We start from the raw sequence: 27,498 nt of genomic DNA, 5'->3' as shown, positions 1-27,498 counted from the left end.
TTCCAGAGGGATCTGTTGGACAAATGGTCAGGGTCGCATCTTCAGATGCACCAGCGGATAACCCTGTCTCCAAGGACAAGGGTATCTCTTCTGTGGTGGTTGCAGAGTGCTCATCTATTGGAGGGCCGCAGATTCGGCATACAGGATTGGATCCTGGTGACCACGGACGCCAGCCTGAGAGGCTGGGGAGCAGTCACACAAGGAAGAAACTTCCAGGGCGTGTGGTCGAGCCTGGAAACGTCTCTTCACATAAACATTCTGGAACTAAGAGCAATCTACAATGCTCTAAGCCAGGCAGAACCTCTGCTTCAAGGAAAACCGGTGTTGATCCAGTCGGACAACATCACGGCAGTCGCCCATGTGAACAGACAGGGCGGCACAAGAAGCAGGAGTGCAATGGCAGAAGCTGCAAGGATTCTTCGCTGGGCAGAGAATCATGTGATAGCACTGTCAGCAGTGTTCATCCCGGGAGTGGACAACTGGGAAGCAGACTTCCTCAGCAGACACGACCTTCACCCGGGAGAGTGGGGTCTTCATCCAGAAGTTTTCCACATGCTGGTAACCCGTTGGGAAAGACCAATGGTGGACATGATGGCGTCTCGCCTCAACAAAAAACTGGACAGGTATTGCGCCAGGTCAAGAGATCCGCAGGCAATAGCTGTGGACGCGCTGGTAACGCCTTGGGTGTACCAGTCGGTGTATGTGTTTCCTCCTCTGCCTCTCATACCAAAAGTATTGAGAATTATACGGCAAAGAGGCGTAAGAACGATACTAGTGGTTCCGGATTGGCCAAGAAGGACTTGGTACCCGGAACTTCAAGAGATGATCACGGAAGATCCGTGGCCTCTACCTCTGAGAAGGGACTTGCTTCAGCAGGGTCCCTGTCTGTTTCAAGACTTACCGCGGCTGCGTTTGACGGCATGGCGGTTGAACGCCGGATCCTAAAGGAAAAAGGCATGCCGGAAGAAGTCATTCCTACTTTGATTAAAGCAAGGAAGGAAGTAACCGCGCAACATTATCACCGCATTTGGCGAAAATATGTTGCGTGGTGCGAGGATCGGAGTGCTCCGACGGAGGAATTTCAACTGGGTCGATTCCTACATTTCCTGCAATCAGGATTGTCTATGGGTCTCAAATTGGGATCTATTAAGGTTCAAATTTCGGCCCTGTCGATTTTCTTCCAGAAAGAATTGGCTTCAGTTCCTGAAGTCCAGACTTTTGTTAAGGGAGTGCTGCATATACAGCCCCCTGTGGTGCCTCCAGTGGCACCGTGGGATCTCAATGTTGTTTTGGACTTTCTCAAATCTCATTGGTTTGAACCACTAAAAACTGTGGATTTGAAATATCTCACATGGAAAGTGACCATGCTACTAGCCCTGGCTTCGGCCAGGAGAGTGTCAGAACTGGCAGCTTTATCTTACAAAAGCCCATATCTGATTTTCCATTCGGACAGGGCAGAACTGCGGACTCGTCCGCATTTTCTCCCTAAGGTGGTGTCAGCATTTCATCTGAACCAGCCTATTGTAGTGCCTGCGGCTACAAGCGACTTGGAGGACTCCAAGTTGTTGGACGTTGTCAGAGCTTTAAAAATATACATTTCAAGGACAGCTGGAGTCAGGAAATCTGACTCACTGTTTATACTATATGCTCCCAACAAGTTGGGCGCTCCTGCGTCTAAGCAGACTATTGCTCGCTGGATTTGTAGTACGATTCAGCTTGCACATTCTGTGGCAGGCCTGCCACAGCCAAAATCGGTAAAAGCCCACTCCACAAGGAAGGTGGGTTCTTCTTGGGCGGCTGCCCGAGGGGTCTCGGCATTACAACTCTGCCGAGCGGCTACGTGGTCGGGGGAGAACACGTTTGTAAAATTCTACAAATTTGATACCCTGGCTAAGGAGGACCTGGAGTTCTCTCATTCGGTGCTGCAGAGTCATCCGCACTCTCCCGCCCGTTTGGGAGCTTTGGTATAATCCCCATGGTCCTTTCAGGAACCCCAGCATCCACTAGGACGATAGAGAAAATAAGAATTTACTTACCGATAATTCTATTTCTCGGAGTCCGTAGTGGATGCTGGGCGCCCATCCCAAGTGCGGATTATCTGCAATAATTGTACATAGTTATTGTTACCTAATTCGGGTTATTGTAGGGAGCCATCTTTCAGAGGCTCCTCTGTTATCATACTGTTAACTGGGTTTAGATCACAGGTTGTACGGTGTGATTGGTGTGGCTGGTATGAGTCTTACCCGGGATTCATAAATCCTTCCTTATTGTGTACGCTCGTCCGGGCACAGTATCCTAACTGAGGCTTGGAGGAGGGTCATAGGGGGAGGAGCCAGTACACACCACCTGATCGTAAAGCTTTACTTTTTGTGCCCTGTCTCCTGCGGAGCCGCTATTCCCCATGGTCCTTTCAGGAACCCCAGCATCCACTACGGACTCCGAGAAATAGAATTATCGGTAAGTAAATTCTTATTATTTACTATATAGCTCACCCGAGGCACTACTTCCTGTATTTGATATGGCTGTATACAGCGGTTCTGGAAAGCTGAGAATGACTGCATACTGTTATTGAAATCCGCTGAATGTGTTTTTGTTTTTTTTAATACATTTTTGTTTTTCTTATTTATATATATATATATATATATATATATATATATATCCAACCAACGTGGCACTCCTGGTGGCTTAAATAACAGAACTCGCAGCCAAGCATTATGAATAACAACGTTTCAATGCCGTTTTTATTGTGGCATTTTGCCACAATAAAAACGGCATTGAAACGTTGTTATTCATAATGCTTGGCTGCGAGTTCTGTTATTTAAGCCACCAGGAGTGCCACGTTGGTTGGATATATATGTGATTTGTTACAGAGGCACCCGGTGCAGTAAACCCGTCAATGGAGAGCCGGATCCTATGGACTGTATATATATATATATATATATATATATATATAGTTGAAGTGGCATGTCTGCCGGGTTTACTTTCAGATGTCAACCGATTATAACTATATGTCTGTGTGCGATATGCTATATGTTGCTTGATACTGTTGCCGACAGCAATGCTTTAGGTTTATGTTGTATTTTTGTTTTGTAATCTAAACAAAAAAAGAAAAAACTTTCAATAAAAATTGTTGAATTTAAATAAAAAAAAAAAGGTCCCGTGGACATATCAAGTGTATTTCTGTTACAAGGTGCTGCCAGTCAGCTAATACTGACCACAGTGTGAGGGAAAAATGCTTTAGAGTAAGTGACCTGTGCTGCCTACCCGTTAACCAGTTCTATCTCCAGGGATAGAATCTGTGCTGCTTATATGCTTTTGCAGTCCTTTCATCACCTCGCTTCTAGCATTCTCCCATTATCTGTATTCTGCTGAGGGACAGGGGTATGCTGTTGCTTCTCAGGAACTGAACTAAGCCACCCCTTGCTACTTTTGTTTTGAGTGGTTTAACCATCTGACATTAATGACTGCTTCAAGGATCCCATTGCTAACTGTTAACCTCTGTATGCACATTCCTGCTAGATCATCCTGCTAGCCACAGTACCTACCGTATGCTTCTATTGGACAAGGTTTAATAGCATTTGTCCAGCTGCTTGATTACTCTATAAAAGACATTGTAGAGAGTCATTTAGTGCAGCCAAACCCACAATGCTTAGAGTGAATAATAGGGAGACTACCCTACATTTGGTATTCAACGTTTTAGCGTAAGATTGCAACTTGGTGGACATTTATGGGGTGCTGAGAGTGCTTAGTATACCAAATGCCAATGTAAACTGTATGTTGAAAGAGCCTACCAGTATACGGTGACTTTACAAGGTTATGTACAATGCTATTCCATATTCATGCATGTATTGTTTTCCTCATATTGTGAGTTGTACTTTCTGCTTACTCCGTTAAACCCATAGCGGTGATCCGCTTGTTCCAGAATAGTAATATTCATGTCACCGTCCTAACGTGTGATGACTATCGTATTGGGTCCTCCGGGGCTGGGGTTCTTCATCCCTCTGCCTAGGGTTCCAGCAGTTAGTTCCGGTCCAAGAGGGGAATTCTGGGTGAAGAATCCAGGTACGTCCACCTGCATCGGCATTGACATTACACCTCATACTCACCTGTTACAGGTACACACTAGGTCGCCGGATCGGCCGGCATTCTGTTCCACCGACATATATGAAGATGTGTTGTAGCTGACGTCACAACTGGGTGGGCAGTGACATGTGCCCAACCAGTTGTGTTGTTAGTCACCGGCGGCCTCTGCAGCAAGTATGCAGGGCGATCTGCAGACTGCCGGTACACACAGCATGATGCACCAATATATCAGACATTTGCTGTGCTGCAGGGCTAACACGACATATCTGTTACGATGTCATTCACAGACACATCACAGGTTCATTTAGCTGAGAACGCTGCAGTTTGAAGTTCAGCTTTACAATAAAGCACATTTCACCTTTCACATTTCATGAAGGGCCTAATTCAGACCAGATCGCTAGCACGCGATTTTTGCAGCCCTGCGATCAGATAGCCACCGCCTTAAGGGGGAGTGTATTTTAGCAAACGCTAATAATAAAGTAAAGATATAGCTTTTAAAGATGACGTCTTTAAAATGTCTTAACGATAGGATGGAAAGGAGGAATACTTATTTAAAAGGAACAGGTATCGATTTAGCTAGTAATATGGAAAACAACGAAGTAGGAGACATGCATAGATTGTTTAATAAACTAGAAAACCTGTGCATTACAGAAACCAGACATTGGTGGGACCAAATAACTCTGCAAAAATATTTAGATGGAGATGTGATACCTCGGGGTCTTAAAATCCTAAAAAATCCCACGTTTGGTGAGGACAGTAAGTTTACAAATGATTGGAATCAAATTCTAGATGCATGTTCGAAAAACCTTATAAGACTGTTGATTAGATATAGGGAAGAGAAAGTGCAGAATCTACAGATAGAGATAGAACAAACCCAGAATTTACTTAAAAACCATGAAACAAACCCTGAATTTAAAATTAGAGATACAAAAGTTAATAAAAAGATGGAGGAATTTGAAAAAAATTCTTATAAAAAGAAAGGAAACAAAAATGAATAGGGATCTGAGGGACTATGAAAAAGGCGAGGTACGCGAATATAATAGAAAGAAAAGGAATTAATTTACGAATACCCCCCAGAGAGAGAGAAAAAGTGTGAAGTTTCAGAGTCAGGGGAGTCTACAATATAGAAGGAAACCCCAAGGAGAACCAGTGCGGACATATAGATCAAAAGGAGTAGAAAGTTGGGGAAATAGAAATAGAAGTTTTACAACGCAAAATAGATTTGAATCCATCTATCAAACTCCTGAATATGAACAGGACCACAAAGAATGGAGAAGTAGAAATAGATATAGGAAATCAGAAACTGACGAGGAAATAGACTCCCCCTATAATCGGTCTTTTTTAGAAAGACGAAGTCTTCCACCCAGAGAGAGGATAAAGAAACAGACAAAAAGACAAAGAGAAAGAGAACAAGAGGAACACGAGGAGGAAGGAGAAAATCCCACAAAAAATCTACAGTATGTGTCAGGTAAAGAAGGAAAGAACAGGAAAGGGTATATTTAATCTCTCTTCCAAAAAATTAAGTGAGGACCAGATATCACTTTTGGAAAGGGGCTTAAACTTTGCCCCAGTTACAAAGCCAAATCTATTCACTCTCTTCGTAGATCTAAATAAATATGTAAGAACTCTAAGTAACTTTGCATTAAAAACAATGAAAAGATCCAGAACTGTGGGTTCTCCCATAGTCCTGGATAGTGAAGATCAGGAAGCTCTATTAATTTTAGAGTCTCTAGATGAAAACAATCCCCAGGATCCTGAGGAAAATAAAAACATAGAGATCTACGATGTGAGGAGAATGGAGAGATTTAAACAAAAATCAGAGTTCTACCCCCTTCAATATAAAGGTCCCTTTATAGAAGGATTCTATGCCAGCACACTAGAACAATTTAAAATCATGTGTGAGAAAGCAGAGAAAAAGGTCTTTAGAGACAATCTAAGCGGAGGAGAAAGGAGAGCAATTAAGACTCTCTACTCAGACAGAGAACTGATGATTAAACCTGCGGATAAGGGCGGTGGGATCGTGGTCCTGAATGTGGCAGATTATATATGTGAGGCATATCGCCAATTGAATAATAAGAACTTCTATACCAAGCTGGCCCGTGATCCCACCGCCCTCTATCAGAAGGAACTCAGGGATTTACTTGATGTGGCCCTTCATGAGGGTGCTATATCCAAACAAATCTTTCACTTTTTATTTAATTTGTACCCTGTCACGCCCACTTTTTACTACTTACCTAAAATTCACAAATCACTACAGTCACCCCCTGGCCACCCTATAATTTCTGGTGTTGGGTCACTCACTAATAATTTATCTTCATTTGTTGATTTTTATCTACAGAGTCACGTGGGAAACTTAAAATCTTATATTAAAGATACAAGACACTTCCTGAATCTAATTAGATCAGTGAAGTGGGAACAAGGTTATACTCTAATCACATGTGACGTGGAGGCCCTATATTCCAACATTCCCCACGAAAAGGGCATCGAGGCTATCAAATATTACCTTGATAAAGACCCTAACATGAACGATGCCCTGCGTGACTTTGTGCTTAAGTCAATTACATTTATTTTGGAGCACAATTGTTTTTTATTTGATGGGTGCACTTACTTACAGACACGGGGGACCACCATGGGGACGAGGTTTGCCCCGAGCTTCGCCAATCTATACATGGGGTGGTTTGAGGAGGAACATGTGTGGGGGGGGGGTGAGTTTGGGGTGAACCTCGTCCTCTATGGTAGATATATAGATGATCTTTTTTTCATTTGGGAGGGGGATACACTTTCTATTAATTCCTTTATCATAAGTCATAATGCCAATACGTATGGCCTTAATTTCACCTCTACGGTAAGTATGAGCAATATTACAATTTTGGATATCGCACTATCAGTGGAAAGAGGAGGACTGGTAACGGAAACATACATAAAGAAAGTAGACCAAAATAGATGTCTTGATTATAGGAGCTCACATACAAAAAGTTGGAAAGAAAATATACCCAAGGGCCAACTGATTAGACTCAGACGAAACTGTTCCTCGATAGAAATTTTTGAGAGACAGGCAGCGGTTATGACTGTATCCTTTTTGGAACAAGGTTATCCGAATGAGGTTGTACAGTCAGCTCTGAGTGAGGTTAGGAGATTGGACAGAAAAGACCTTTTAATGGAGAATAAAAGAAGAAAGAATGGCGAGGGAAGATGGGGGAAAGATCAGCTTTGTTTACGACAAAATACAACAATTGTGCTAATCAGATTAAAAGAATAATTAAGAAAAATTCAGAATTGTTAAAGATGGACGAGGTTTTAAAGGAGGTAGTGGATTTGAATGGAAGGATAATTTTTAGGAAGTCGGAAAATTTAAAAACTAAACTAGTGTCCAGTCATTTTAGATATAAGAGTGAAAATGACAACAAAAAAGAAAAAACCTGGATTCCGGACATACCGCCGGGGTTCCATAGATGTGGGAGAACAGCATGCAATACCTGTAAACACACAAACTGTAAGAAAGAGAGCTTGTTTACTTCAAACCACAGTGGAGATTCTTTTCAGATTAAGGAATTTATAAATTGCAAATCTTCCTTTGTAATCTACATAATACAATGTGGCTGTGGGAAACACGCATGCTTAATACCAGATTTATGGAACACCGACGTAATATATTAAAAGGGTTAAAAAAATCACCCCCTCTCTGACCACATTGTGAATTGTGTTGGTTACACATTTAGGGATATTAGGGTAAAAGCAATTGAGCAGATCAGGAAAACTTTTAGGGGAGGTGACAGGTTTGGACAGTTATGTCGCAGGGAGGCATATTGGATATATAGGCTGAACACCCTGCTTCCACATGGTTTAAATGATACGGTGGAACTTAACAATATATAACTGACTTTGTGACTAGATTTTTTCTGATCTTGCTTAGACATGTCCCTTCATTACCTATTTAGAGGTTTATTTCCTCTATTTATAATTTTCCCTATTCCTCCCCCTGCCTCCCCCCTCCCCCTTACCCTTCTCTCTCTCAATCATTGCTTTTCCCCCCCTTTTTTGTTCTTCCTTCCTTCCCCCCCCCCTCCCCCTCCTCTTCCCATCCTTTTATGTGTTTCTTGTTTGTTTCTCTTCTTGTTTTTTTCCCTCCTTCTTTCCCCTCCCTTCCCCCCTTTATCCTCCCCCTTGGTAGGATTTAGTTATGAGTTTCATGGTTATATTGTAGCTAACAAAGGATGTTATATGGCAGTCTAATTAAATTAAAACAGCTCTAGATATTGGTTGGTAGGAAAAAGAAAGGCTGTCTTTAATTCTGATAATTGAGATGCACTTTGGTTATGATCTAATCTGCTTATTTACGAATCAGAGAGAATAGATCTGTGATTGGGTTTGGTCACAGAAAAACTCTGGTCTGGTAGTAAACAGGTTAGGAACAGAAGCTAGAACATATTAAATAAGTATAAAGAAATAAAAGAAAAAAGCGAATGATAACAATAATACGTCTATACTGAGAGTTAGAATGCTGATTCCCAATAGGGGATCGGCATATATAGTCTGCAGAATACATAAGATACCTGTTCCGTATATATTGATATAATTAGTAAATAAATACTGTGTACTATCGGTAAAAGACAATTGATGTTTTATCAGTAAAAAAATATTTGGAATACATAAGATACCTGCTTCGTGTATATTTATATAATTAGTAAATAAATACTGTGTATTATCGGTAAAAGACGATTGATGTTTTAGTAGTAAAAAATATTTGGAAGCTTTACAAATAATTTTAAAAGAAACATATATAAGGCAAAGAGATAGAACAAGAAAAAGAGTACATTTATTGATATATAGATCTATATTGGTAGTAGTATGACACTACATATACGCATAGAGAGAGATAGAATGGTCTTTGTTCTGTTGTTATGTCCAAATAAAATAAAAACATGTGTGGATACATGTGTGGATACAGGGCGGCCGAGGAGAGCCCTAATTATGAGTAATGTGGTAAAGCCGGGAGACTGATGCGGTCCGGCGGAATATATCACGCAATGAAAGAGAGGCCTGGAACACATGCGGGTGGGCGCATGCGCACGCCGCGAGAATTTGAAATAAAAGGTGTCCAGGCAGAGGGAGAAACTACACTGACTGAGGAAGCCGCCGATTACTGGAAACAGGCGGAGAAACGTGTTTTATTACATTCAGAGGATACCAAGGGATAATACACAATCCTTTATCCTTGGCTGTGGAACCTATTTCGGACCTCCGGATAAGGACCCGTTAAAAAGGAATTTCGCTACCAGGGCCGGGAGTGTACGGACCAGGGTTCCCAGGACAGATATGGTAATATCCAACTTTTAAATCACCAAACATGGCCATGTTTTAATAACCACATTGGAGCGCAATCTACTACACTGCGAGCTTTAAGCTAAGCGACTACTAAGAACTCTGTCTGTATATAAAAAGGACAGATCTGAATACAAGCTTTAACTAATTGCCGGCAATGGATTAGAACTCACAGTGGCCAAATAACAATGCTTCATGATAAGGTGTTGTAATTATACAGCTGTGGACAGCCTCTCTGACAAATATATTGAGGACACATTTCACCTTTTTAAAGTGGTTAAATAGTATCTGTTTTAGCTGTGAATAGTTAGTAAAGACCAAACTGTTGCAAGTTAATGTCATTTATCCAGGCTCAGCTGAAAATGCTAGTATAATTAAATCTGCTAAAATAATGCATTTCTGAACTAGGATAAATGAAATAAAAATTGGAATATATGGTTTATGAATATTGCATATTGTATGTTAAGATTTTATATATGTATGAGATATAAATCCTATTTTAGAAAAGAATAAATAGAATATATCAAATAAAAGTAAAGCCTTTTTTACACGGTTACCAGCGCTTTCTATTATTTATTTATCCCATATCTGTGACGATGTCATTCACAGACACATCACAGGTTCATTTAGCTGAGAACGCTGCAGTTTGAAGTTCAGCTTTACATTAAAGCACATTTCACCTTTCACATTTCATGAAGGGCCTAATTCAGACCTGATCGCTAGCAAGCGATTTTTGCAGCCCTGCGATCAGATAGTCACCGCCTATAGGGGGAGTGTATTTTAGCTGTGCAAGTGTGTGAACACATGTGTAGCAGAGCTGTACAAACAGGTCTTGTGCAGTCTCTGCGCAACCATGGACTTACTCAGCCGCTGCGATCACATCAGCCTGTCTGGGACTGTAATTGATGTCAGGAGCCTTCCCTGAAAAAGCATGGACATCCCTGCATTTTTCCAACCACTCCCTGAAAATGGTCAGTTGACACCCACAAACGCCCTCTTCCTGTCATTCTCCTTGTGAACGCCTGTGCGAATGGATTCTTTGCACAAACACATTGCTGAGAGGCGATCCGCTTTGTACCTGTGCGACGTGCCTGCACATTGCGGAGCCTACGCATGCACAGTTTAGACCTGATCGCCCGCTGTGTGAAAATGCAGCCTAGCAATCAGGTCTGAATTACCGCCGAAGTGCGCTCTGGATTCATGTATTATTCAATTAGAGATGGCATACCCCAATGTTGTACATTAACTCTGCAGTGTGTGACCTATGTGTAGAGTGGGGGATAATCCTGAACCCCAAAATGGCAAAAAAGATAGTAGGAAGCTTTTATTGGCCATAAGCAAAGCATTGGAGGCTGATAAATGGTGTAAAATTGTTGATTTTAGCAACTTTTATAAAAGATGGAAAAATGAGAATGTCCAGGGTTTTGTGGGGGACATTAAAATGTCTCATTGGGATTTTTTACGTATATACAAACAAGTTCAAAAACTGGGGGGGGGGGGGGGACACTTGCAACTTCCATCTGTAAGTTCAGAGACCCTTTTCCCATGAATACAACACCTCAACATTCATGTCCCACATCATTACACCCATTAATCTGGTTTTTAGAGAAAATTACATTTGGCAGCATGGCCCTCATATGCAATATTGCACATCTGACCTGCATACAGGCCCGGCGTGAGATGCAGGTTACGACCAGTAGCGGACCTTGCCACTGGCAAGCAGGACTTTTGCCCGGGGCGCTGCCTTCCGGAGGGCGCCGTCGCCATCCGGAGGGTGCCGCACCATGGCAAGATCCGCTACATGGCAAGATCCGCTGCCTGCTGTGTCCCCCTGGTTCCCCGCTGTCCTTCGTAGAGAGGACCTTTGCTGTGCGGTGCGCGATGACCTCATCGCGCACCGCACAGCATTGTGGGACTGACAGACGCTAGGGGTCATAATTGACCTCTAGTGTCTGTCTATGGCAGATGCGAGGAGAGGAGCGGCGCCGGCGGAGGTCTGCAGCGGTCGGGAGCGGGGATAGTAAGTATTCTTTTTTTTTTTTTCATTTTCAGCGGCGCTACTCTACTGTACAGGGGGCGTAACTGACCACGCCCCCTGTATGAAGCCATGCCCCTATTTCCCGCCCGGGGCGCCAAAAGGGCAAGAACTGGCCCTGGTTACGACCCACGGAACGTGCATCATATCCTGTATCAAGCATACACACTATTCAATATCGCAATGAGCAGGCCGATATCAGCCAGATTGTATGCGATATTGCATAGTGTGTACATACCCTTAAGGCTGCAGACAGGGGTGCCGACAGCTGTGCTGGGCCCAGATAATGGGAAGGGGCTTAGCCAATGCAGGAAGGTGTGGCCAGTCGCCTCCTTCGGAAATATAAAAAAAATGTAGGTATTGTCGGTCACAAACACTGCACGGGGGCACTGGCATGGGGGCAGTTGGGCACCGGTGGCAGGTGGGCGATCGATCACCCTCCGTGCTTTCCAATAATATCCCCCAAAAAGGTGGGAGATGAACTCATGGCCAATTATCATATGAAATTCTACAAATACCAACATTCGGTACATTTACTTCCATTGTGACCCCTTCCAGCTAGCACTATATAAATACTTTGCACAGTAGCTCCCCACTGTCCTTATTATTATATAGTATTTATTATTGTATTGCAGTCAGCAACACACATTTATCTTTGCCTGTAGATTAAAAATTAAATTGCACCAAATGCTAATTTAACTTGAAAAAGAAAATTACATCTGGTTTAAGTCTAGAAGAAATGCAAATTTCTATGAGGTAAATATTACATTAAATCAATATAAGCAGATGGAACACTTATATTCCCAAATACCATACACAATGCCTTATATACCCTAATTGTATTATCCAGATTGCTAATGTTTTCTTTTCCATCCAACACAAAATACTCCAGACTGTAATTTACACATGCAGTTACCTGTGCTGACCAAATGAATGAATGACAGTGTGGTTTATTTATTTTAAACATACATATAACTGCACTAATAAATTAGATGGAAAGTACCAAAGCACAGCATTCCCAGCTGTGGGAAAAGGGACCGCTTTGCAAGTTAGGGATCACTAATCCCTTAGTATCATACCATACCCTCCAACATGACCCGCCCCACTAGGTACAAAATGCTCTGTTTCTGGACTTCCCTCTTAATTTATTTTTGCCATCACCTGTGAAGAAACAGCTTTCTTATCATTTAACTAGTTCAACACAGGTGATGGAAATCATAAATTAAGAGGGAAGTCCAGAAACAGAGCATTTTGTACCTAGTGGGGCGGGTCATGTTGGAGGGTCTGTCATACACGTGTCTTGAGTTCGGATAAGTAAAATAAATCTGGTCACGCACCTGTAGATATAAGAGCAGATATTGCACATACAGCAATGAGTGTCACCCTCATGGTTTCGGCACAAGTTACATAAGCGATATCTTTCCATACTGTACCCAGACTGGGAGTCTGTGAACAGGTGGCTCAGCCTCCTACAGCTGGGAAATAATGACTGTCACTCAGGGGAAACATGTTTTCTGAATAAGAATCAGTGAACTGTTTGACAAGAAGAAGACACTGAACTGTTTGTAGGAAATGTCAGAGAGCTAATCCTCGTAGTTAGAGGGCTGCTACTCAAAATGCTGTTTGTTCCCACGTAGGTAGGTCTTTGGGAATGAAAGTACAGTAACTTGGTCATCTTTTAAAATACCTGGATTTGTAAGGGGAAGAAAAACATAATATGAATAAAGAACAAGGGGTAAATTTACTAAGATGGGAGTTCTATTTAAGATGGGATGTTGCCCATAGCAACCAATCTGATTCTTCTTCTCATTTATCTAGCACCTTCTAGAAGATGGTACCTGGAATCTGATTGGTTGCTATAGGCAACATCCCATCATAGTAAATTTAGCCCCAAGTGTATGTAGTCAGTTAGTCACATACATAACATCAACATTGACAGAATGTCTACACCCGATTTCAGGGTTAGACTGCGGGTAGAGTTAAAATTAAGACGGGTACAAAGTAGACGATATCATGGATGATGTTCCCAATTCTGGCACATCGTTCACAATATCGTCTAGTGTGTATGCACTATGTTGCTGACAATGCGTGTCGTCAGCAACATCGTCCGTCGGACCTGCATGCAGATCCGATGGGCAAGATCGCCAGCGAGGGCCATGCTTCCAAAAGGAGTTTTTAATTTTCAGCACTGCATCACTTTACTTAAGAGTATGTTGAGGTTTCTTTCATTGCATGTGATCTGTTCTGTATTCCAACCTCAAAATAGCACAAAATAATACAATAGATACAGTATGAACCATAAATAAGTCCGCAGGGGAAGCAGTTACTTTCCCAGCGAACAGGATCCTGTTGGTCAATATACCAATGCCGGGATCCCGACTCAGGACAGAAACCTGGCGTCACTACACCGACACTGAACAGGATGCCGGCATCAAAATACCGACAGCTGGCATCCCAATTGTTATCCGGGAGTGGGGTGGGGGGGGGGGGGTAGGTTTAGGCTGCAGAAGGGGGGATAGGGTTGGGCTGCAGCACCGGAAAGGTTAAGGTATGCATCGGGGAGGGAGGGTTACTTAGAGTTAGGTATATAGAGGGGGAAGTTAGGTTTAGGAACTTATGTTGGAGGATTAGGTTTAGGCAGCGGGGAAGGGAGGGTTAGGGTTAGACACCTAGCGAGGAGGGTTATTGTTAGGCTGCGGGGAAGGGAGGTTTATGGTTAGGCAGCGGGGAAGGGAGGGTTATGGTTAGGCACCTAGTGAGGAGGGTTATTGTTAGGCTGCAGGGAAGGGAGGGTTAGGGTTAGGCAGTGGGAAAGGGAGGGTTATGGTTAGGCACCTAGTGAGGAGGGTTATTGTTAGGCTGCGAGGAAGGGAGGGTTAGGGTTAGGCAGTGGGAAAGGGAGGGTTATGGTTAGACACCTAGTGAGGAGGGTTATTGTTAGGCAGTGGGGAAGGGAGGGTTATGGTTAGGCACCTAGTGAGGAGGGTTATTGTTAGGCTGCGGGGAAGGGAGGGTTAGGGTTAGGCAGTGGGAAAGGGAGGGTTATGGTTAGGCACCTAGTGAGGAGGGTTATTGTTAGGCTGCGAGGAAGGGAGGGTTAGGGTTAGGCAGTGGGAAAGGGAGGGTTATGGTTAGGCACCTAGTGAGGAGGGTTATTGTTAGGCAGTGGGGAAGGGAGGGTTATGGTTAGGCACCTAGTGAGGAGGGTTATTGTTAGGCTGCGGGGAAGGGAGGGTTAGGGTTAGGCACCTAGTGAGGAGGGTTATTGTTAGGCAGTGGGGAAGGGAGGGTTATGGTTAGGCACCTAGTGAGGAGGGTTATTGTTAGGCTGCGGGGAAGGGAGGGTTATGGTTAGGCACCTAGTGAGGAGGGTTATTGTTAGGCAGTGGGGAAGGGAGGGTTATGGTTAGGCACCTAGTGAGGAGGGTTATTGTTAGGCAGTGGGGAAGGGAGGGTTAGGGTTAGGCAGTGGGGCATGGGAGGGTTTGGGTTAGGCACCTAGTGAGGAGGGTTAGGGTCAGGCAACAGCCGGGAGGGTTAAGGTTAGGCACATGAGGGTAGGGGAAACATGAGGGTTAGGGGGCTTACTGGGGGACTGTCAGGATTTTGATGGACGAGATGCCAGTGTTGGTATACTGAACTGCCGGCATCCCGTCCATCCCTTATGAAAATTTCAGTGCAACAATATTTGGCCACCACCTCTTATTGAATATGTTTGACGGTGTTACCACCAAATCGTAACGCAATTGCTGAATATGGGCCGTGTTAGGCAGTTCTTGGTGGTGTGTCTGGAACCACTTAGAATAAGATGACATCAACCGTGAATAGTTAATAACCAGAGGATAGTAAAACCTGATAGTGTAAAACTGTTTAATTAAGAATCAAACATAACGAAGGAAAACACAAACTCCTGTGTACTCTAGCCATGGGCCTTATTCAGGTTTGTTAGCAAACCAAAAAAGCAAGCAACTGGGCAAAACTAGGTTGCACTGCAGGTGGGGCAGATGTAACATGTGCAGAGAGATTTAAGGTGCGCTCACACGCACCGATGCAGGCTAACAACCAATACTGACTACATTGTGCCCGGCGGCATGTAGTCAGTATCAGCACCGCCTGCACACACTATATTTTCTTGCAATGCCTATCCCACAGGAACGTGCATCGGCATCGTAAGTGCATACACACAGGCCCTCATTCCAAGATGATCATAGCTACGATCATTCACACTGACATGCGGGGGGACGCCCAGCACAGGGCTAGTCTGCCCCGCATGTCAGTGCCGGTCCCCCCCCCCCGCAAAAGTGCAAAGGCATCGCACAGCGGCAATGCCTTTGCACTTCCAGAGTAGCTCCCGACCAGCGCAGCTTTAGCGTGCTGGCCAGAAGCTACTCGTCACTCCCCGGCCCGCAGCGGCTGCGTATGAGGTCACGCAGTCGCTGCGGACCACTCCCCGCATGGTCCGGCCACACCTGCAAAACAGCGGCCAAACGCCACCGTTCCTCCCCCTCTCGCCCAGCGACTACCTCTGCTGTCAAACAGGCAGAGGCAATCGCAGCCTTTGGCTGTCTGGCATGTGCCGGCGCACTATGGTGCCGGCGCATGCGCAGTGGGTATCCGTTCGCTCGGCTGCAATAAAAAGCAGCGAGCGAACGGGTCAGAATGACCCCCACGGTGCGATATGCACTATGTTTCCGTGCGATATAGACTATATAGTCCTTATCGCATGGAAAATCGCACAGTGTGTGTGCAGTTTTAGATTTGGGTGGGGTGGGTTCAAACTGAAATCTAAATTACTGTGTAAAAAGAAAGCAGCCAGTATTTACCCTGCACAGAAACAATGTAACCCACTAAAATCTAAATCTCTCTGCACATGTTACATCTGGCCCATCTCAGAGCAACATGGGCCCTCATTCCGAGTTATTCGCTCGCTAGCTGCTTTTAGCAGCATTGCACACGCTAAGCCGCCGCCCTCAGGGAGTGTATCTTAGCATAGCAGAATTGCGAATAGAAAATTCTTAGCAGTTTCTGAGTAGGTCCAGACTTACTCCTACATTGCGATCAGTTCAGTCAGTTTCGTTCCTGGTTTGACGTCACAAACACACCCAGAGTTCGGCCAGACACTCCCCCGTTTCTCCAGCCACTCCCGCGTTTTTCCCTGAAATGCCTGCGTTTTTCCACACACTCCCAGAAAACGGTCAGTTTCCGCCAAGAAACACCCACTTCCTGTCAATCACTCACCGATCAGCAGAACGATGAAAAAACTTTGTTACGCCGTGAGTAAAATACCTAACTTTTGTGTAAAATAACTAAGCGCATGCGCTATGCGAACCTTGCGCATGCGCAGTAAGCGATTAATCGCAGTATAGCAAAAATCGGCAACGAGCGAACAACTCGGAATGAGAGCCTTGGTTTTGCCCAAGTGCTTACTTTTTTGGTTTGCTAACAAACACATATATACACATATATATATACACATATATACACATATATATACCGTATATACACCTATGTATATATTTATATACATATACACATAGCATATTAAACGTGTGTGTATATATATACATACAGTACACGTATATATACGCATGTATATATATCATATGTGTGTGTGTTTATATGTATGTATATGTATGTATGTATTTGAAAAAGTCACGTTAATCGTGACGAAACGCGTTAGGCTCCTCCCTTTCTACTCTGATTCACCGGCACTACAGCTCTAAGGAACTTTGCCTATAGCGGAGAGTTCATTTGTCTGCACGGTGGCTCCATTGCGGTCTCTGTACGGCACCAGCCTGTATTGTCTGACGGCTGCAATTGGCCGCGGGACATCGCCAGCCTGCATCATCTGACGGCTGTGTGATGACGCCAGCCCGTCTCATCTGACGGTAATATCTGGCTGTGGGACAGCGCCAGCCTGTATCATCTAAACGGCTACATTCAGCCGTGGGACAGCGCTTCAGTCCTTGAAATTCAGTGCCAGCAACGGCTCCGGCTAACGTTACACCTGTGCATCTTCTCCGCAATTAGTGGCCACAGCGTGTGCTCCTCTGATGTCTTGGAAGATGTGTGATTCCCTACATCTAGGGCAATAAAAGGATTTCCACCAGCCCAAGGGAATATACAGGCATCTGTCCTGCATCCGGGACTTACAGATTAAGGAGCAAGCTTAAATAATCACTCCCTCATTGAATTTCTCTCCCTAGCATCACACTGTGGGCTCTATATAGGACTTTACCGAGGACGCTCGGTAATACCAGCCCCTAGGAGAGGTAATATTGCATATTGCTCATTGTATATTTGACCGCTGGGCCCTCCTTTCTTCTCCTATTACTGGAGAAAAAGTTCTGCTGCTTTTATATATTTTAGTTACAATAAACTGTAGAGAGTAAAATTGTAACTATTTAGTTACATTATTGTTACAATTTCATAGAGTATCAACCTTATACCCTGAATCAGGGGAATACTATACACAAGCTTTGATTGATACTGTGTGTTCATACAACGGTGTTTTAGAGTACAGATATTCATCTTTTTACATATGGTTAATTTTATTTGCTGTTGATGTATTTAACACTATAATAAACAATTTTATATAGAAGACTGTCAACTCTCCATGATTTACACCCATTTGCAACACCCTAAGCGCAGCCGTTTTTCTTTTTTTACATGTGTATATATGTATGCACAAATTGCACATGGATATATATATATATATATGTACTATAATTAAAATTAAGTAAACTTTTATTAAGCACTTACAAGTGCCACCAGGAAGAAAGCAGGCTGCAGAGGACGCTAGACAGCCATTAATAATACTCATGAAGCAAAAAAAAAAACATTTTTTTTTGGTGGAGGAGGGTTTCTGGGTGCTCGGAAACCCCCCCTGGGTGCGCCACTGATCTAGTGTGTGTGTGTGTGTGTGTGTGTGTGTGTGTGTGTGTGTGTGTGTGTGTGTGTGTGTGTGTGTGTGTGTGTGAAATGCAACAGAGAGTAAGCAGGAATTAGACCACCTAAATTAAATATGATACGTATCATATAATGCAACCTAAGGGGTCCATGTGTTAGGAGCCCTCAGAACGGTTCATTGCAGCAGCAATAATAATTACAAAAAATTGGTCATTATATGAAAAAGGTACCTGATCAGCTGAGCAATGCTCGCCCCCCGGCCACGTTGGTCAGCAACAGCAGAAGAAGTTTCACCACTTCTTGTAATGGCTCAAAAAACATTGAAACCTGTTAAGGTGTGTACACACGGTGAGATATTTTCTTTCGATTTTGACTATATAGTAAAAATCTCAAGAATAGTGCAGATCGCAAGGTGAAAGTCACCTTGCGATCCCGATTCGATCCCGATGCGCGGTCCCGCCAGGTCAGCATCGCAAGAAAAGATAGACTGTGCAGGCAAGTCAATCCTTGCTAGATCAGTGTACTGCAGTGGCGTCATGAGGTGGGTGCGGGGGGTGCGGCCCGCACCCAGGTGTCACCCTTCAATAGGGTGACACCAAAAAGAGCTGTACACCCGCCTGGCCTGACTACTTTCACCGCCGCGGCGTCGCCAGGTCTGTACTGCCGCAATCAATAGATGCCGGGTGCAGTATGTCACTCACCGTGACGTCATGCCGCTCTTAGCAACCAGCCGCTGGCTTCCTTAACTACCCACCCGGCATGCTCCCGGCAGCGACACGCCTTTCCCAGCAACCGCCCGCTGGTGTCCTTAGTAACGGACCCAGCATGCATCTCGTCCAGCTGCCCAGAGTCACGTTCAGTGCGCCGGTTACGTCACAGTACCGGCGCCACCCACGGAGAGGCGGGAGAGACACACTGTTGGACTCACATTCCTCTTATATATAAGGTATGTTCATCTTTTATCGCTTTTATTGCACCTGATGAAAAGGCATTTGGGCCTTAAACGTCGTTCTATTAAAAGCAACAGCTTATTTGAAAAAGTCCGGAGGAGTGCCGCCTGTTCCTTTCTCTAAGGGGGGACACCTGCATTTGTCTATTATTCATTTGGGAAGGCACCCCGGCTATTACAATGGATATCCCAGAGTGCCCTTTCCAGTGACTGTGTATATATATATATATATATATATATATATATTGTGTGAGTGTAATGTGTATATATATATATATATATATATATATATATGTCATCACGCACGCCGGCACCGCAGGGCAGGCCATTCGGGGGGGTAGACCGTAGATGTATTATTCTGGGAGGAAGAATGGGAGTCCAGTGTATGGTGCCCACGTGGGGTGCGCCTGGCTCCTGTCTTTGCAGCTAGCGGGTACCCGGGCCGGCTCTCATCCCTGCCTGCCACCGCCAGAGCACCGCCGGGCGCGCACGGGAGATGCGCATGGATCTCGTCACTGCCGCTGAAGGAGCACCGCCGGGCGCTTGGTTCCTGTACCTGCCGCCGCTGGAGCTGGTAGGCTTTAAAATGAAATGACAGTCTGTCCAGTATGTTTCTCTCCAACCCTGTGTCCCCAGTCTGTCCCCATCCCACTCTGCATCCTCTCCCACCCGGCGTCCCATTCTCTCCCACTCTGCATCCTCTCCCACCCAGCGTCCAAACCTCTCCCACTCTGCATCCTCTCCCACCCAGCGTCCCAGTCCCCAGCATGTCCCCCTCCCACTCTGCGTCCTCTCCCACCCAGATCCCAGTCCCCAGCATGTCCCCTCCCACTCTGCATCCTCTCCCACCCAGCGTCCCAGTCCCCTGCATGTCCCCCTCCCACTCTGCGTCCTCTCCCACCCAGCGTCCCAGTCCCCAGCATGTCCCCCTCCCACTCTGCGTCCTCTCCCACCCAGAGTCCCAGTCCCCAGCATGTCCCCCTCCCACTCTGCGTCCTCTCCCACCCAGCGTCCCAGTCCCCAGCATGTCCCCCTCCCACTCTGCGTCCTCTCCCACCCAGCGTCCCAGTCCCCAGCATGTCCCCCTCCCACTCTGCGTCCTCTCCCACCCAGCGTCCCAGTCCCCAGCATGTCCCCCTCCCACTCTGCGTCCTCTCCCACCCAGCGTCTCAGTCCCCAGCATGTCCCCCTCCCACTCTGCATCCTCTCCTACCCAGCCTCCCAGTCCCCAGCATGTCCCCCTCCCACTCTGCGTCCTTTCCCACCCAGCATGTCCCCCTCCCACTCTGCATCCTCTGCCACCCAGCATCCCAGTCCCCAGTATGTCCCCCTCCCACTCTGCGTCCTCTCCCACCCAGCATCTCCCCCTTCCTCTGTCCCTCTATCCATTATGTCCTGCTCCCACCCTGCATCCCCCTCTCACCCAATGCCCCCGTCCTCCTCAGTCCCTTCCTCCACCATGTGTCCTCCCTCTCACCCAGTGCCTCTTAAGGATACCCCCCTTCTGATTGGACACTACCCCTTTCAATTTTCCATATCCCCACTTCAAAATTCCTTCTTCGATCACCGTATGTGTGTGTGTTTACATATATATATATATATATATATATATATATACACACACGCACGCACGCGGAGGTCCATGGGGGGTGACACCATGAGTTACCACACCGGGTGACACCAACCCTAGTGACGCCTCTGGTGTACTGTCTAGTTCATCTCACATGTCAATGACATGTCACATAAGCCAAAATCTCACATAAGCCAAAATCGTAAGCACACATAGTCCATATCTCAAGAAAAGTTAGTCAAAATCGGTGGTGCTGGGCTTCGGGGAGTTCAAGGGAAATAGCATAGTCAAAATCGGCCATAGCAAGGATCTCACCGTGTGTACACACCTTTAGATTCTCAAGAACAGTGGTTCTCAAACTCGGTCCTCAGGACCCCACACAGTGCATGTTTTGCAGGTAACCCAGCAAGTGCACAGGTGTATTAATTACTCACTGACACATTTTAAAAGGTCCACAGGTGGAGCTAATTATTTCACTTGCGATTCTGTGAGGAGACCTGCAAAACATGCACTGTGTGGGGTCCTGAGGACCGAGTTTGAGAACCTGTGCTCTAGAATGAAGCAATTGAAAAAGAAAAGAAAAAATAGCGAAAAATTCAAGACATTTTTCCAAATGTTACATTTTTGGAGTGTGCATTAAAGGTCATTTTGAGCAAATGTCTCCTTTATCCTCCTTGTACAGCATGAAATAATTCTGTGCATTATTTTGCAAAATATTGGGTGCAGGTAACAAGGCATATGGGGGTCTATTCATGAAGCATTGAAAAGTGTGGAGAAGTGAGCCAGAAGAGAATTTGCTCATGGCAACCAATCAACTGCTACTGCAATCATTTTATAGAATGCATTTTATAAATGTCACTTCAACACTGATTGGTTGCCATGGGTAACCTCTCCACTCTTTTCACTGCTTTAGAATAGACCCCGTGGTATGAAGGATAAAAAGGGTTACCACCTCATCCCTTTAATTCTGGATACATATTAATTACACAGGTTCTGTGGCTGGCTGACTTCAAGACTTTAACCTGGTTTTAATCTGCCACAGAACCTGTGTAATTAATATGTGTCCAGAATTAAAGGGATGAGGTGGTAACCTTAGTAACCATGTAACCTCAAACTCCACCTACTGTGACATACAGTGTCTCCCAACATGACCCTTTCCAGTAGGAACAAAATGCTCTGTTCCTGGACTAACGTTTTAATTTATGACTGCCATCACCTGTGTTAAACTAGTTAATGGTTAAGAAAGGGGTTTTGCTACATGTGATGACAATCATAGATGAAGAGGGAAACAAAGCATTTTGTCCCTCCTGGAAAGGGTCATGTTGTGAGGTATGCTATGATTGTGCCAGGGTTAATTTAGTAAATGTCTTGAAGCTGACAAACCTCACTGGATAAGATAGATATCTGTGCAATGCACATCAGCTATTTAACATTTACCTGTGTCTTCATAACTTAACTGGTAACAAGGCAAACTGGGATATCTTGGAACAGCTCTAAAAATATAATACATGATTACATAGATCAGGTCTACATATTGTCTGATATAGGTTCAGGGGGATGGAGAACAGGGCTAATAACCACTGAAAAAGACCTTCGTTTAAAGAGCAAATCAGCTGAATCCTATTAGAGAATTTGGTATTGGCTACACCCTCTATGTGACTCCACTTTTACGCAATACAATAAATAGGGAGCCTGGCTTTCTCACTTCATTCAAAGTGATCAGGGTAAGTGTGAAAAGAAATATAGATCAAAGTTGGATATTTAATAAAAGTGGTATATGGAAGAAATAGGGAGGGAGTTTTTTGGGTGGTAGTTAAGGAATAGCCAAATCTTATTTAGAAATACATGTTTAGTGTTGGTACACAGAGAAGATGTAATCATATTAGTGACAGGATCTGCACTAGCTACAAATGAGAGGCAAAGGGAGATATTCTATTACAATTGCTCATGGTGCTAGTAGCTAGTGGAATTTCCATGGGAAATGTATATATTTTTAAAAAATATATTTTTCTAGGTCTCTCTCAGCTGATCCACTGTGCATATATATATATATATATATATATATATATATATATATATATATATATCTCCCCCCCCCCCCCCCCCCCCCCAGTGTACAGGAGAGCATGCACATTAAATGCCTGTCCGTGGTTTGAATCCGCTCTCTTGATGCTGAAGAGTCTGTAAATGCAGTTTGCAGGAACATGCACTGTCTCTGACGTAGCAAGTTTAGCCCCCTACACACTGGCTGTTATAGTGAGCGATATGGATGATATCGTTCATATTTATTTAATTTTTTTTTTTAAACAATATATCGTTCATATCATTGTGTGGAGTCACCAACGATAAACGATACGCGTCCCCGTGCTCGTTCATCGTTTGTCTCCCGTCGTTTGAACGTGCAGGTCGATGTGGACGACCTGCATGTTCGGAAATGGGGCTGGGTGACTTGGGGAGTGAAAAAAACTTTCACTCCCCTCGGCACCTGCGGCGGGTTGGCCATCAGACACCTCGGCCGCAGGTTTGGCGAGTGTGTAGGAGGCTTTAGTGAAGGGGTCTATTTAGCTGTGGATGGAGATAAATTACCAGCCAATCAGCTCCTAATTGCCATTTTTCGAACACAGCCTGTAACATGGCAGTTAGGAGCTGATTGGCTGGTACTTTATCTCTGTCCACTTTATCTTAGTCCAAGGCTTAGTAAATAGACCCCTAAATTACTGTAGATCTCATCAATCACTTACTGTGTTATGTGGGTGCTACAACCAACTTGGGATGGGTATGCTCTGCATTTTGCTATGTACCATTTATTTTAAAGTGCAAGGAGCTGTGACCTGTCCTGCAGGCTTTGACCATCGCTCTCCATTATGAACAGTCTACTTATTTGTGTCTTACTGAGCCTGGTTACCACAGGTGAGTGTATGTTACAGTACCCCTCTCCTTTGTACAGCATTGTGAGATCTTTTTTACCATTTTTTTTTTTTTATGGCCTTGCTCTCTGATCCAGTGTTGTCCATCAATTGTTTTGCCATCCATGGTGGAGTTGTGATGTTTCTCCACCATCGCTAGCAGAGATGTGGTGACATCATGTGCTTAGCCCTGCCCCCTTTCCCTGATTGGAGTGTTGCACATTGCTGGTTAAACCATCAATGCTTTCCTGCCTTCATTATAAAGTGTCAGTGGCCCCACTGAAGGAGTTTACAATGGTCTGTTGTAGTATATAATCAATGGGCAACATTCTGGTGAGGTAGAATTTTTAACTCAAACCAAAACATGCAAGATGAATTTCCTTATTTTATAACTGTATTGCTCTTATTTTTATGAATGGGAGAGTACAGTATATAGAGCCTGATGCAGAGGTGCAATGTTGGTCGCAGTGGAGCGGGTGTGCATAGTAGTTTGGGTATATTAAATTTAAACCAATGTTGTAATTTAGATTTAAACTAAAAATGCCTGGGCACTATTTGTAGCTCCACATAATAGACGGATAACTATTTTTTATAAGTTTTCTTGTGAATGTGCTCCCCATCAAACAGATCAATTGTCTAACTGTGTATGACAATGTCCAATAAGTGGTCTGTTTATCTGATGCCGAGTTTTGTCTTAAGGGGCATACACACTCAGGGAGAAATGAACAACGTTCCTCATTTTCATTTCCTGAGCGACAATGTTGATTTTCTCGTCAAGTGTGTATGCCGGCAATGACCCTCGCTCTCGGTCATGCATGCAGCTTAATTTGGACTATTATCCAAGAGCTGTCTGCCCAGCTGCGGCATGACATCACTGAGTGATATGGTCGTCAAATTGCTTAGTGTGTATGCACTGCTGCCGACCACCCGGCCTGAGAGGGGGAAACACTAGGCGACGCCGCTCATAGAGCACATCGCCTAGTGTGTACTCGCCTTTAGTGTATAGCTAACTTTTAGGTAAACTATCATAGTATTGACCCTCAGATGGGAAGCTTAATCTTGGTCCATTGCACATGATCTGTGGAGTCCTTAAATTCTGTGTTAAAGGGACATCTTTCAAAGTTGCCAGAGGAGTCTATTCAAAGTTGCATGCGCTGGTGAAGCAGGTAGGCCAGTCCGGAGCAAATTGGTCTTCTACATGCTTGATGAAGGGCTCTACTGCAGCTTCCAGTGACTCTGGTAATACCACGCCTCTTTGTGGGAACAAGAAGTCGCAGGAGGCCAGGTCTGGACTGTACGGCAGATGACCAAGTTTCTGGATGCGATCATAAGCCAGAAAATTCACCACTTTCCTGGCCTTGTGGGCAGTTTCATTGTCATGAAGAAGGGCACCAAGTGTGTAAGTTCTTGGAAGGTACCTGGAAATGGCTTTCAGCACTCGCAGCAGGCATTGGTTGGCATACCAGTCCCCAGAGATGGAGCACTGCTGCACGAGAGCTACGGTAGCTACATGACCAGTCTTGGCCACAAAAATAGCCACCATTTGCATGGTGACACTGCACTCATGTGTAAACTGTAGTAGTGCACCTCCAACTGGGGTCCACTAGGCCAACTGTCTGGTCTTGGGGTTGACCAGAGTATGAAGTGGATGTATCCTAATGAGATGCGATCTTCTTCTCTAACTGATCCATTCTCGCATGGCACCAGCATGGTCCTGTGGTGGACACAGGTCCGCAACAGCACTCTTTGTCTTCCAGGGACTGTCTCCCGCACTGAAATTCTGGAAACCATTTAAACACAGTGGTTTGGGACAGTGCAGTGTCTCACAGTCAAACTCTTCTGCTGTAGTAGACCAGTCTTAGAGGATCATGGCTCTCCAGTGGCCTCTGTTGAGCTCCATAACGAGTTTGTGAAGAAGTGAACATGCTGACTTTTTCAGTGTGCAGTGCATTTGATTCCTTAGAACTACTGTACAGTATATTTGCTCTGGGAGCAGACTCTACATTGCAAAGGTCTAAAAAACTGAGTTTAAGGGAGCCCTATTGATGCATTATTGAATGTCATATTCCTTACTGTGACTTCTGGGAAGACTGTGAAAACAATTACCTGGTCCACTAGGGAAGATTGTTTACTTGATAGTGAACCTCTCATCTAGCAGGAAATTCTCCATTGTTTACTTGTAGAAGCCACAAAACTGAGGCACACATCAACCAGTTAAAAATCTTAAGGGCCCCATACACTAGAACGATAATGCTCGATTTCATCCAAATTCAGGCCAATATATCGGGTGAAATCGGGCATTTTGGAGGTGGACCGGATCCGATCCAATCTGATGCGCGTTCCCGTGAGGGTCGGATCGGCTTACCTAGATCGTTAAGGGCCCCATACACTACAACGATATGTCTGAGGCGATTTCCATTGAACTCTCCCGGGAGCGGTTCCATACGATGCCATACATTTTGCATGCGATATATCGTATGCGATCCCAGCCATACCTGCGGGAACTGACATATCACGACTGCAGCACTAATGATATAGGGGAGCCGATCTGACCCTCATGGGAACGCGGATCAGATCGGAAGCACATCCAAAATGCCCGATTTCACCCGATATATCGGCCCGAAATTGGATGAAATCGGGCATTATCGTTCTAGTGTATGGGGCCCTTTAGTGCTGCACTCGTGATATGTCTGTTCCTGCAGGCATGGCTGGGATTGCATATGATATATCGCATGCAAAATGTACCAAATCTGCTGGAACCGCTCCCGGGAGAGTTCAAGGGAAACTGCCTCCGACTTCAGCCTCAGGACATATCGTTGTAGTGTATGGGACCTTTACAATCATACAGTACCTTTTTAAAAGAAGCACTAAGATTCAGATGTTATGTGCTGCAAAAGTTTAAAAGTATTACTTGCTCAATTATTAGGATTTGTCTTTGAGAGTTTCATCTATAGCAACCCCCAGTCTCATGGGACCCAAAGGGCCAAATGCAATTGATGGCAGTGATCTCAGTGAGCTACTGTAGCAGTCAGATGCAATGTTGAGTGCGTTTTGTCAGATTTGAAATTATGATTTTTTTTCTTGCCACTTTCAAAAACCCGTTACCTAGGTACACTGTATGTTCACCAGTACTTTGATCTCCTCAGGATTTAACATCAAGTACTGTTTATGTAACAGGTGCACCATATGTTGTAGTAAGATACAGATGTGGCCTCATGCACCTATCCTGTTTGTCATATGCAGTGAGGCACCTAGGGCAACTTAGAATGAACACTCCATGACTGGATGTATCGCTGCAATAGGGATGGCCATCGACCATTAATGGTTAACAACAATCCTATGGATTGCAACAGATGGTCAAAGGTTTTATCATCAATGACGGAGATCGGATGGTTTTCCACCATTGAAATGTACCTGCACCATGTACGCTGACACTGTGCTGTCCCACTTGTGCCCCCACTGTGTATACAGTCACTGTGCAGCCCCCCTCTGTGTATAGGACACTATGCAGCTCCACCTGTGCCCCAACCCTGGTACCAGTGGCGGCTCCTACTTGCATTTACTACGGGGGCTGCCGCTACGCCTGTCTTCGAAGAGGAGACAGCCAGTACCCAGGTCCTGACAACTGCGCAATGGATCTGACATGTGCCAGGACCGGTGCATGCACAGATGCCGCTGTGTGACTGCCCATATGCAAACCCCTGGCTTCTATGGACTGCAACAA

The 27,498-nt window shown here is 44.7% G+C and overlaps 1 protein-coding gene across 2 annotated transcripts in view; it reads left to right on the top strand.

Annotated features, from left to right (window-relative positions):
• Positions 1 to 22,175: 22,175 nt before the first annotated feature.
• LOC134965028 (phospholipase A2 inhibitor and Ly6/PLAUR domain-containing protein-like) overlaps positions 22,176 to 27,498 on the top strand; it is a 39,860-nt gene continuing 34,537 nt past the window's right edge. Inside the window, exons 1-2 of one of the 2 annotated variants that reach the window (XM_063941614.1) lie at positions 22,176 to 22,197; positions 23,684 to 23,778. In XM_063941614.1, the coding sequence (XP_063797684.1) occupies positions 23,733 to 23,778 (46 nt within the window). In that variant the 5' untranslated portion in view covers positions 22,176 to 22,197; positions 23,684 to 23,732. Of the gene's footprint in view, positions 22,198 to 22,493; positions 22,593 to 23,683; positions 23,779 to 27,498 lie in introns of those variants that run through there. The other variant, XM_063941613.1, reaches the window with a different exon arrangement.

This window comes from Pseudophryne corroboree, chromosome 10 (genome assembly GCF_028390025.1).
Source record: "Pseudophryne corroboree isolate aPseCor3 chromosome 10, aPseCor3.hap2, whole genome shotgun sequence".
In the NCBI taxonomy this organism is placed as follows: Eukaryota; Metazoa; Chordata; class Amphibia; order Anura; family Myobatrachidae; genus Pseudophryne; species Pseudophryne corroboree.
The sequence above is the reverse complement of the archived record's forward strand: the minus strand, read 5'-3'. Positions and strand labels throughout refer to the sequence as shown.